General features: G+C 41.1%; 1 protein-coding gene across 1 annotated transcript; it reads right to left on the bottom strand.

Annotated features, from left to right (window-relative positions):
* Nucleotides 1–5,541: 5,541 nt before the first annotated feature.
* On the bottom strand, nucleotides 5,542–9,839 carry LOC100283456 (uncharacterized). Its single transcript, NM_001156357.2, has 10 exons — nucleotides 9,353–9,839; nucleotides 7,923–8,176; nucleotides 7,730–7,838; nucleotides 7,203–7,341; nucleotides 7,052–7,109; nucleotides 6,753–6,770; nucleotides 6,546–6,671; nucleotides 6,298–6,454; nucleotides 6,184–6,217; nucleotides 5,542–6,056 (listed from the first exon to the last, which is right to left on the bottom strand). Exons 1-10 carry the CDS (start codon nucleotides 9,689–9,691, stop codon nucleotides 5,947–5,949), a joined length of 1,344 nt encoding a protein of 447 aa, NP_001149829.1. The 5' UTR covers nucleotides 9,692–9,839; the 3' UTR covers nucleotides 5,542–5,946.
* Nucleotides 9,840–12,387: the final 2,548 nt, after the last annotated feature.

The raw sequence follows: 12,387 nt of genomic DNA, 5'->3' as shown, positions 1-12,387 counted from the left end.
ATTAGATGATGAAGAGGCTCCGTGCATCGCACTAAGGAACATGTCCATCGGGGATGTGTGTCCTAAGGAATCCGAAGTGCCTCCACAAGCATAAGATCAACCATCTTCCTCCATGCAAGCATCTCCACCAACTCAAGATAAGGATGAGGCTCAAGATGATGAAGGAGAAGGTCAAGAAGATGAGCCACCTCAAGAGGAGGACAATGATCAAGGGGGAGATGCTCATGATCAAGACAAGGAAGATGAACAAAATCAAAGGCCGCCAAACCCAAAAGTCTACCAAGCAATCCAACGAGATCACCCCGTGAACACCATCCTAGGAGACATTCATAAGGGGTAATCACTCGATCTCGTGTTGCTCATTTTTGTGAACATTACTCTTTTGTTTCCTCTATTGAGCCACATAGGGTAGAGGAAGCACTTCAAGATTCGGATTGGGTGTTGGCGATGCAAGAGGAGCTCAACAATTTTACATGGAATAAGGTATGACATTTAGTTCCACGTCCTAACCAAAATGTTGTAGGAACCAAATTGGTCTTCCACAACAAACAAGATGAGCATGGTGTGGTGACAAGGAACAGGGCACGACTTGTGGCCAAAGGGTATTCACAAGTCGAAGGTTTGGATTTTGGTGAAACCTATGCACCCGTAGCTAGGCTTGAGTCAATTTGTATATTACTTGCCTATGCTACTTACCATGGCTTTAAGCTTTATCAAATGGACATGAAGAATGCCTTCCTCAATGGACCTATCAAGGAAGAGGTCTATGTTGAGCAACCTCCTGGCTTTGAATATAGTGAGTATCCTAACCATGTATATAAACTCTCAAATGCGTTTTATGGGCTCAAGCAAGCCCCAAGAGCATGGTATGAATGCCTTCGAGATTTTCTTATCACTAATGGCTTCAAAGTCGGCAAGGCCGATCCTACTCTCTTTACTAAAACCATTGAAAATGATTTGTTTGTATGCCAAATTTATGTTGATGATATCATATTTGGGTCTACTAACAAATCTATTTGTGAAGAGTTTAGTAGGATTATGATTCAAAAATTCGAGATGTCAATGATGGGGGAGTTGAAGTATTTTCTAGGATTTCAAGTGAAGCAACTCCAAGAGGGCACCTTCAACAGCCAAACAAAGTACATTCAAGACATTCTCACCAAGTTTGGAATGAAGGATGCCAAACCCATCAAGACACCCATGGGAACCAATGGGCATCTCGACCTCGACACGGGAGGTAAATCCGTAGATCAAAAGGTATACCGGTCGATGATAGGATCCTTACTCTACTTATGTGCATCTCGACCGGACATTATGCTTTCTATATGCATGTGTGCAAGATTCCAAGCCGATCCTAAGGAAGTTCACCTTAGGGCCATGAAGAGAATCTTGAGATATTTAGTTCAAACACCTAAGTTTGGTCTTTGGTACCCCAAGGGATCCTCATTTGATTTATTAGGATATTCCGATGCTGATTGGGTAGGGTGTAAAATTTATAGGAAGAGCACATCAGGGACTTGTTAGTTTCTAGGGAGATCCCTGGTGTCTTGGGCTTCAAAGAAATAAAACTCAGTAGCTCTCTCTACCGCCGAAGCCGAGTATATTGCCGCAGGCCATTGTTGCGCGCAATTGCTTTGGATGAGGCAAACCCTTAGGGACTATGGCTACAAATTTAGCAAAGTCCCTCTCTTATGTGATAATGAGAGTGCAATCCGCATGACGGATAATCCCGTTGAACACAGCCGCACTAAGCACATAGCCATTCGATATCACTTTTTGAGAGATCACCAACAAATGGGGATATCGAGATGGCCTATATAAACACCAAAGATCAATTGGCCGATATCTTTACCAAGCCTTTAGATGAGCAATCCTTTACCAAACTTAGGAATGAGCTAAATATTCTTGATTCTCGGAATTTTGATTGATACTTTACACACATAGCTCATTTATATACCTTTGATCATGTCTCTTTTATGTCTATGACTAATGTGTTTTCAAGTGTATTCTCATGCTTAGTCATAGAACTGAAAGGGAGATGGAGTATTCGGCAAAGAAAGGCGCTTCCACTCAACTCCATCGATCTTTGCCGGTATTCCGCATAGTTCTCCACTTTGGTATAATCTTCACTCATATTTATTTGTTTGCCATTGGGAGAAAGAAAAAGGGCTTATATTTCATTCACAAGTATCTGTTTTTGGCGATTCATGCCAAAGGGGGAGAAAGTATGAGCCCAAAGCAAAAGGACTGCACCACCACCAAATTTTAAATTTTTTTAAATTGATATCTTATTGTGTTCAAAAGGGGGAGAAAGTAGTATCTTCAAAAATTGCAAAAACTCTCTTGAACACTAAGAGGAGAATTTTATTTAGGGGGGTTTTGTTTAAGTCAAAGGAAAAGCATTTGAAACAGGGGGAGAAAATTTCAAATCTTGAAAATGCTTCTTTCAATCTTATTCATGTACCTTTGACTATTTGCAAAAGTTTTTGAAAAAGAATTTTACAAAGGATTTGCAAAAACAAAACTAGTGGTGCAAATGTGGTACAAAATTTTAAATAAGAAGAAAACCATCCATGCACATATATTGAAATAAGTATATTGGTTTCAATTCCAAGCAACCTTTGCACTTACAATTATACAAACTAGTTCAATTCTGCACTTTTATATTTGCTTTGGTTTGTGTTGGCATCAATCACCAAAAGGGGGGAGATTGAAAGGGAAATAGGGTCAAACCTTTTCCAATATGAATTTTGGTGGTTGAATTGCCCAACACAAATTATTGGACTAACTAGTTTGCTCTAGATTATGAGTTCTACAGGTGTCAAAGGTTCACAACAAACCAATACAAGTCAAAAGAAAGGTTTCAAAACTAAGGAGCAAAGTTTACCGAAGGCAGCCTTGGTCTGGCGCATCGAACTGTCCGGTGTGCCACCGGACAGTGTCCGGTGCACCAGAGAGATCGACTCTGAACTTGCCAGCTTCGGGAATTTGGGAGGCCGCTCCGCTATAATTCACCGGACTGTCCGGTGTGCCAGCGGAGCAATGGCTACTTCACACCAACGGTCGTCTGCAGAGAACATTAAATGCGCTACAGTGTGCGCCTGCGCGCGCAGAAGTCAGAGCAGACGCCAGAAGACACACCGGACAGTCTACAGGACCTGTCCGGTGCACCACCGGACTATCCGGTGGCCCCACAAGTCAGAGCTCCAATGGTCGGAACCCAACGGCCTCGTGACGTGGCAGGCGCACCGAACAGTGTCCGGTGGCGCACCGGACTGTCCGGTGCGCCATACGACAGAAGCCTTCACCAACGGCCATATTGGTGGTTGGGACTATAAATACCCCCCAACCACCACTCTTCAAGGCATCCAAGCATTCACTACATCTCATTCAATACAAGAGCAATACACAACACTCCAAGACACAAATCAAAGCCTCCGATCGAATCAAAGTCCCCAATTCAACTCTAGTTTTTAGGACTTGTGAGGAGATCGACTTGTGTTATTTTGTTGCTCCTGTTGCTTGGTTGGCTTTCTTCTTTCTCTCATTCTTACTCTCAAAACCTTGTAAGCGAAGCAAGAGACACCAATTGTGTGGTGGTCCTTGCGGGGTCTAAGTGACCCGAAAAATCAAGGAAGGAAGCTCACTCGGTCTAAGTGACCGTTTGAGAGAGGGAAAGGGTTGAAAGAGACCCGGTCTTTGTGACCACCTCAACGGGGAGTAGGTTTGCAAGAACCGAACATCGGTAAAACAAATCACCGTGTCATCCATTCTTATTTGCTTGTGATTTGTTTTCGCCCTCTCTTTTGGACTCGCTTATATTTCTAACGCTAACCCCGGCTTGTAGTTGTGCTTAAGTTTATAATTTTCAGATTTCGTCTATTCACTCCCCCTCTAGGCGACTTTCATTAACCCATAGTTATATTCTTTTTGCATAGACCAACTTAACACATAAACCGGTTCATCAATCATTAGTTTAACTCATAGGGTATAGACACCACACATATATAACATATTCATCAATTGTTACGTAAATGATATTTATACATTTTTGTTTTGCTGAAATGTGATAGCTCGTTTATCTCGTGAGTTGACACGTTAACAAACCGAGTTGGCTCGTTAACGAACTAAGCTAGGATGTCAGTTTAGCTCGTAAAAAAATTCAAACGAGTCGATTTGAGCACGGACATTGGCGAAGCTAGAGGGTGGTCCGTGCGGGCCATGGACCATCCTAGCCCAAAATCCATTAAACTATAGGTATAAAATATATTAGATGTAAAAATATTACTCTTAAGCAGTAACTTTGTTTTATTTATTTGATATGTCTACAACCATGGCACAACGCATCACGACAACATGTGAAGTTAAGTTTCTAGACCAACAGACACACTAGATGGCTATATGGTTCTAGAATAAACGTGTGCGATGGTGTTCCAAGCAGATCTAGCACGACTTCGTCCCACACGTGTTTCAGGCTCAGTAGAACACAATGCACGTAGGTGCAAATTTAGGTGTGTTTATTGGGGTAAGTCGACCCCGATAAAATTTATAAACCCTTTAGCAATGCACTATTAAAGTTTAAAAAAACTATAGCACATAGTAAAGCTAATCCTGATGACACCAATGATATTCTCGCTTAAATTCACTATTGGCTACATGCTCACTGCACACGTCAAATCGCTTAGGTAGGAGAAGATCGCACTTATCATGCAGATACCATAAATCTAATCGACCACACCTTATGGATCAATTCTCGTACAATTTGTACATATGAAGTACCTACAACCATATCGTATTTATTAAAAAAATTATACTTTTTATTTTTAAGATGTTAGATTGTTAGATGTCTTTATACTTTTATTTCTAAAATGGTAAATGATTATACGACCTGTTTATTTGATCGTATTATATTTAAAAAAAATATTACATACTTCATTCGTTCTTTTTTATTTGTCACATTTTAGTTTAAAATAAACTAACGAGCAACAAGCAACAAATATTCGAGAAAAAAGTAGTACATGTTTGCAGATTGCTGCACTTACGTTGTGAAAAAAAAATTAAACTAAACCACCCATCATTAAAATTATAGCTACGTCACAGACTACGAATCGAGCGAGCCGACAGCCCTCAGCCCTACCTAGCCGACAACCCTACCTAGGCGTGTTTAGTCGCTTGCTTCTTCTCCATCATGGTTTCACGTTCACTCGCGCGTACTATAAACCCAAAAGCCTGTTTGGTTAATTGTTTTTACTGTTCATGATGACTCCACCGATGCAAAGCTTCACTTGGGAGCCTGGCTGGGCGGATACAGTACATAAGACGTTGCCCCCCAAAAAAAAGTCAATGCATCCAGACTCAACCTGTCTCCACTCATCCAGGATACTACGATTGAGCTCTACGAAATCTCGTCTGATCAACCAAACAACCCCGGCCTAAAGTTTGTTTTAGCCCTTACCTATGATCTGAAAGCTTATAAATGGGAGCCAAAGCCCAAGCCCAACTTATAAGCTTCAGAACCAAACAACCCCGGCCTACGTAAAGTTTTTTTTTTGGAAATGGGAGATATATTAATTTCAAGTTCATACAACGAGTTGTAATGCCTACGTAGAGTTGTAGCACAAAGATTTTATGCCAAGTTGTAGCACAAAGGTTTTATGCCCACGAGAACACTGCGGTGAAATGGCTCCGTTTTCAACGGGTGACAGACAACCTCGAAGGCTTGTTAGATGTCCGTGTCCCGGAATCTTGAAAAGAGTTGTAAACAGACAACTGAGCAACCAGTGATGTAAATTGGAGGTATTAAACAGATCACTGAGCAACGAGTAATGTAAATTGGAGGTACTCCCTCCGTTTCTTTTTAGTTGTCGCTGGATAGTTCAATTTTGCACTATCCAGCGACAACTAAAACGAAACGGAGGGAGTATTGGTCTATCCCATCAAGAAGGCTCAGACCTCTTCTTCCAGCTGTGAAATGATGCTCAGAAACACCTGAAAGCCCTGGGCCATGTCTGAAAACAGACAGTACTCGTTCTTCGCATGGTACGTCTTCAGTAAGCCTGCGTGAAAGCAGTAGCAACATTAGATGGACATGTACAGTTACATTTGATGCAGGTCAAACTAGGAAAATAAATACTAGTAATCATAAAAAAAGGAATGTGTTTTCTTGCTTATATAAGCACTCACCATATCCAGCTGTTTGAACATCAAATCCCTCGTCCTGCAAAAGTTCGATAACGAATTTGCTTTAGTTAATGGAGTTAGGGCTCAGAAAGCAAGTTTGTACATCAATTCTCAGACCTGTAATTCCCGGATTAGAGGTAGACTCCCGGTGATGGAATATGGCTCCACGTGGCCAACTATTTCCTTGGTTGCTTTGCATAATGCATGATAGCCTCGAGACTCCAGATTGCAAGCCACCCCATTCATCACATCTCCATCAAAAGTGATTTCAAGCCTATCAATACAAATCACTGGTAGCATCAGTGCCCCTTCCACCATGATGATTACAGCTAAAGGATAAAGAGTACAAACACCAAATGCTTCACCTTCCTTGTAGATTTTCATCAGGAAGAATATATTTGGACACAGGACCACGAGTATCAAGTACTGTTTCAAATCTCTCATTGATGTCCTCTACATATTCCTTCAACTTCTCCATGACATGCGAAGTGCTGTACGACAAATGGAAACTATCAATTCAACAGATCATTTCCAACGTAGAAGCAGAGCAGAACAACAGAAAAAGGGTTTACCTATAGAAAGGAGTCAACCTGTAATACACAAAAATTAAATATATAGTCAGGAATAACTCCATGTTAGATGTTTCAAGAACAAATAAAATAGAGTGATGCCATTCTTTTTCCAACAGATTGTACTTTTAATTTGTTCACTAATAACCACACCCTAAGTAAACAAATGAGTTCTCTAGCTGTAGGGGATCATGCCCCCCACAACAGCATAAACAGCCTACATCAAGCGCATGCTCAATTTGTCTATTTGAATTTCACTGTCACTAAAGGATTGGCAAACTAAAACAGGACAATGATTTTACCTTACATCCCCTGAAATTGTGCATTCTCCCGGAATTTGATTAAGCCCCCCGCCAGGATCTGCAAAGCACCATTTCTTAGAGTGTGAGTAGCAATACATGATTGTTTACTTAAACATGAACAAAGTACTAAAAAGGTTCAAGTTGGCCTTACAGCTCCATTTAGTTGGCTTCATTGTAGATGGAGTAGCAAATTTATAGACCTTCTCTTTCTCATGTGGAGGGAAGTCAGTGTAAAACCGTTTTTGGATTACCTTTAGTGCTTCCATGTTCATCTCCATTGCATTTATGGCCTAGAGAGAAAGATAAATAAAATAAGGCACACAATTCAAAAGCAACGGTGGGGTTGTCTCCAAAAATGTATAATTAAATAAATGGAAGTTCTTAGACAAGCATGAAAAGGGTGCAGCCTAATTTTATTCAAATAATAAGTATAAAAATCTGTGGCATAAAGGCATATCTATTTTGAGGCGGAGATTTAAAATATGCATCTCGATTAGATCAGAATGGAGCTGATTAATCAGATATAGATGCCATGTGTAACAGATAGGATTCTACAACTGCTACATGTATATTTTCAAATATATCTGAGCAACTCCTGGGAGATGGCCAATTCAGCAAAGACCATAGAAGTATAGAACAATGACCAAACTGAAGCAGCCTGACAAGTTAGTCAAATACCTTATGTGCAAGGCCACTGTGGAACAGCTTCCCTGTTGCCTTGAGATGCCATGGAATCATTCCACCAGTGCCAATGCATGGCTGCTTATCAGCTGTATCTATCCAAAACCTTCACAGCACCAACAATATCCAATTAAAAGCAACACAAAATCCACATAAACAACACATTAGATTTTTAAGGCACAATTCTTACAAGGGTCCTGTTTTGAGCTTGTCAAGTAATCCATCCTTCACGAGGCCATCAACACCAATGCCAGTGACAGATGAGTTCTCCTCATTGGCAATGAACACAGCAATGACAGAATGTTTCAGGGGTGGCTTGACCTCACCAAGCCGCCGCATTAGCTGAGCCACCAGTGCGACATGTCCAAGACAGTCGGTTGTCCCACGTCCCCGAAGTTTGTCCTTATCCTCGCTATCAAAGGTTAGTGAGAAAGGATCAAAGTCCTGCAGAAAGATCGATAAGCAAAGATCACTGATTCGAATCATGAATCAACTATGAAGGGGGTCAAGTACTCAAGTGATTATAAAATCAAGTACATCTTTTTTTGCAAAACAAAAAAAATCAAGTAATCATTGGGTGAAAAAAGATGACTTACGAAAATAACAGACTAAAACGATGAAGATTTTTACAGGCAGCACATATGTATCAGAAAACAAAACAAATCTAACGTCTATAAAAAGTTACAAACCAAAAAAATCATGCCGTTGAAAAACTAAAAAAATTAAGATTTTTACACGAATAGAGCCAATCACATCTAGCAATATATATGCAAAATTACCAGCCATGGAGCCAATGATTAATTACAACTCACTTTAACGGAAATACTTTAGAATCAGTGCCTGTTTGTTTCAGCTTATATATTATATAATCTAGATTAAATAATTTTAGTGTAGTTGTTTAGCAACCTAGCTTATTGGAACTTTGATTATTGATTTTAGTCATGTGGTGTATGGCGGGACCGCCAGAGCAAGAAAGAAATAGATGAAATGTTTTTTAAGGAGTGGCCATGATAGATATTTCCTCCTGGAGTTATCATAGGTAGTGGATCTTTTACCAAATAAACTGTTGAGCAGCTTATGGGCCTCTAAATTATATAATTTGACCTAATAACCTATCTGTTTGTTTTCCATCTAGATTATTTAAGCTGGATTATATATAATAGATTATAAGATGAAACAAACGTGCTCTCATTGTACACAAAGTATTCGAGTGTGAAGAAACTCCAAAAATATGTATCTTGTGCTCATAGAGCTCTCGTGCTCATATGAGCACTTTAAATCTGGTGTTTTCATTTCTCATCCAAGTGTGAATAGATATTTACTAGTTTTTTCTGTGTGCCACCCTTGATCACCCTTGTTACGCTGCGCCGTCTGTCTCTTCTGTGTGTCACTGCTGCCCTCACCCTCTAGATGAGAAATGAAGGCATCAGATTTAAAAGTGCTCATATGAGCACAAGAGCTCCATGAGCACAGGATACGTTTCCAATAAAAAAAACTTTTACAGTAAAACTCCCATTATTACCAAAGCACTCCACTGATAATCACAACGCTAAAAATATTGTGCAAATTTTGCATCAGTAGATCCAATCAAATCAACAATATCAACGGGCGCGGGCCTACCCACTCGCTGCCGTTGGCAGGGACGACGTCCATGTGCATGCCGACGAAGGAGACAACGCGGCCTGGGACGGTGCCGGGGTATTCAACGATGACGTTGCTCCTGCCCTCGGCGTAGCTTATCTTCCGCACAAGGAGGGGGCCGCCCCCGGTGTCCGCGGACACCGGGCGGAGCACGTCGACTACGTGCTGCGCCACGCGCTCCTCCTGAGGCCTGTAGGTCGGCGGGTCGTTCTGCAGGTGTGCGGTCTCGCCGATGAGGTTGGAGAGGAGACCAACAAAGCCGTCGCGGTCGAGGCTGCCCACGGCTTCCTTAAGCGACGCCGATGCCGGAGATGCCATCTCAGACGGGGAAAGGATCGGGCGGCGGAGGAGAGGGCAACGGAGTGGCGAAGTGAATCTACTCGAGTTGGAACTTGCTGCTTGGAGCAAGATAGGAGAGGTGCGGCCGGGCGTGGAGTGGGGGAGTTTTGCGGAGGGCGTGACTGCGTGTCAAAGAGACAAAGACTTGCTACAATACCCCACTTAAACCCATTTCCTAGCTAAAATACTCCACTGCACTAATTAGACATTTATACCCTTACACCGTGTAACGTCACATTCTCTACTGTTACTTGTGCCGATGACTGTAATTCAATTTTTTTAGCCCAAATTTATTTTTTAGCCCAAAATTCATATTAAGGCCTGAAATTCATTTTTTTGTCCGAAATTCATTTTTTGCCCAAAATTCACATCATAACCCTAAATTCAAAAAATAATAAAACAAATAAAAGATAAGACAAATAAATTTGAACAAAAGCAAACTTAATATTTGTATTAAAGTTACCACAGTTATGCAATGACTACCTCGTTTACAAATCATTTTGTTAGAAGGAAAAAGAGTATAATTAGATCTATACAAAGTTCGTAAGTTCAGTTTATTGTCTAATGTTCATAATAAAAGTAAAATTACATCACATACTCTAATTCAAAGCTAAAAAACATCTAACTAGCATTATCTATAGCTTTGTGTTCTTTATCAAGTATATGAAAGTGTGGAATGAAGTGTGGTTTTAATAAATATATGGGTCTTTTCGTGCCTCTATATGGGCCATTTCGTGTCTGTCTTAAACGGGCCGTGACCTCGGCCCGAAATAACGGGCCGTGCCGACCCGACACTAAAATATTTCGGGTCGTGCCGTGCCTGGGCCGTGCTTTTTTTCGTGCTTCGGGTCGGCCCATCAGGCCCGCCATCAGGCCCGGCCCAAATGTACACCTATAGCTCCATCCGATCGCTGGTGGTTCTCGTCCCACCCCGGACTCCCGGTGCCCGCCTCATCTGATCGCTATCCGCACCAACTTCATCCTCGTGTCCCTCGCAAGGTAACAGCAGATTCCAATAACATATTTGATTTCTTTTTGTTGCGTGGCCACTAATAGGAATGTGAATTTTGGTTTGCCAGGTTCTTCATCCCGTGCGACTGGTAGACTTGCCAGGTACTTGGCGTTCTACAACCTGCACTTGAGTAGGACGTCAGATTTAATCTAAGTGATAGTTACATAGAGCATCCCAGGTACCTAAAACTATCATCCGTCGCCTGCATATTTAATTTCTATGATCATATAAATATAAACAATGGCTTTTCTTTACTATGAAGCGATCATGGACGATGAAATTGTAAGTACAAGCGTCGACGAGGGAAGTGAATCCAGTGGCAGTGGTACTGGTGATAGAGAAGACATTGGTTTTACTGGTGGAACATTGTTTGATTGATCCATGCTACAAATTGAGGAGCATGAAATTCATGAGAGAATTGCACCTATTGATGAGGATGAGATATACATCACATTGGGTCTTAGAGATGAGGATGATTCACAACATGGTGCAACAACACAATTTGCTTCACAATCAAGTTTTGGTCCGCAGAGTAATGGTGCAGATTTGAATGACTATGATGCTGACGTGCTGGTTGACGACGATATTCCAGAAATTTTCAATATATTACATGATGTAGATCGTCCAGAGATGCATTTGGGTATCATCTACCCCTCAATGGTAAAATTCAGGCTAGCTGTGAGGCAATATGCTATAAACGAAGAATTTCTTCTTGGAACAATAAAGTCAGACAAAGAAAGATACAGGGTGTATTGTCAAGGGAATGGTGGCCAATGTCCTTGGAGACTAAATGGTTCAAAAAAACCAGATGGAAGTGTCATGGTACTTTAGTGTTTAATTTTAATTTACTTTAGTGTTTATTTTTTAATTTACTTGCTAATATTCAATTTGGGTTTGTGATATAGGTCACATTGTTGGTGAATGAGCATTCATGTGCCTCAAGCAGCCGGTTGGATGGGTTGAATGCTACTCAAGGATGGGTAGCACAGAAGGCACTTCCTATACTTAGGATTGAGCCAACTATAGGTGCTAAGGACCTACAAAAGAGACTTCAAGCAACATATAAGGTACAAATAACTTATGACACTGCATATAAAGGGCTGCAGAAAGCATTGAAAAAATGTATGGTACATGGGATGATAGTTTTAGGTTGTTGTATCAATGGAAGGCAGAGGTTTTGTTGAGGTCCCCCAATAGCGTTGTGAAGATAGACACCCAGGTTGTAGATGGGAAAGTGTACTTCCATAGATTTTTTTGTGCACTTGGCCCATGTATACAAGGGTTCCTTGGAAGTTGTTGACCTTACCTCAGCGTGGACTCCATGTGTCTGAATGGTAGATGGAATGGGCATTTAGCTGCTGCAACCGCACTAGATGGGCATAATTGGATGTACCCAATTGCTTTTGGTTTTATAGATGGTGAAACAAAAGATAATTGAGTTTGGTTTGTGACACAATTGAGAAAAGCATTGGGCAATATAGATAAGCTTGCTATATGTACAGATGCATGTAAGGGGTTGGAGACTGCTGTAGAACTTGTTTTTCCTAATGCAGACAAGAGAGAGTGCTTTAGACATCTGATGCAAAATTTTATTAAGAATTTTCATGGCAACAGCTATAGAGGCATGTACCCTGCTGCAAGAGCATATCCTGAAGATGCCACA

The sequence above is a fragment of the Zea mays genome, chromosome 5, assembly GCF_902167145.1.
Source record: "Zea mays cultivar B73 chromosome 5, Zm-B73-REFERENCE-NAM-5.0, whole genome shotgun sequence".
Taxonomy (NCBI): Eukaryota; Viridiplantae; Streptophyta; class Magnoliopsida; order Poales; family Poaceae; genus Zea; species Zea mays.
The sequence above is the reverse complement of the archived record's forward strand: the minus strand, read 5'-3'. Positions and strand labels throughout refer to the sequence as shown.

Coding starts and splice junctions, on each gene's coding strand:
- LOC100283456 (NM_001156357.2), bottom strand. CDS start 9,691: ATGGCATCTCCGGCATCGGCGTCGCTTAAGGAAGCCGTGGGCAGCCTC. Junction 7,839..7,922: donor AAGCTCAAAACAGGACCCTT/GTAAGAATTGTG, acceptor GGTGCTGTGAAG/GTTTTGGATAGATACAGCTG. Junction 7,110..7,202: donor GAAGCCAACTAAATGGAGCT/GTAAGGCCAACT, acceptor GGTGCTTTGCAG/ATCCTGGCGGGGGGCTTAAT.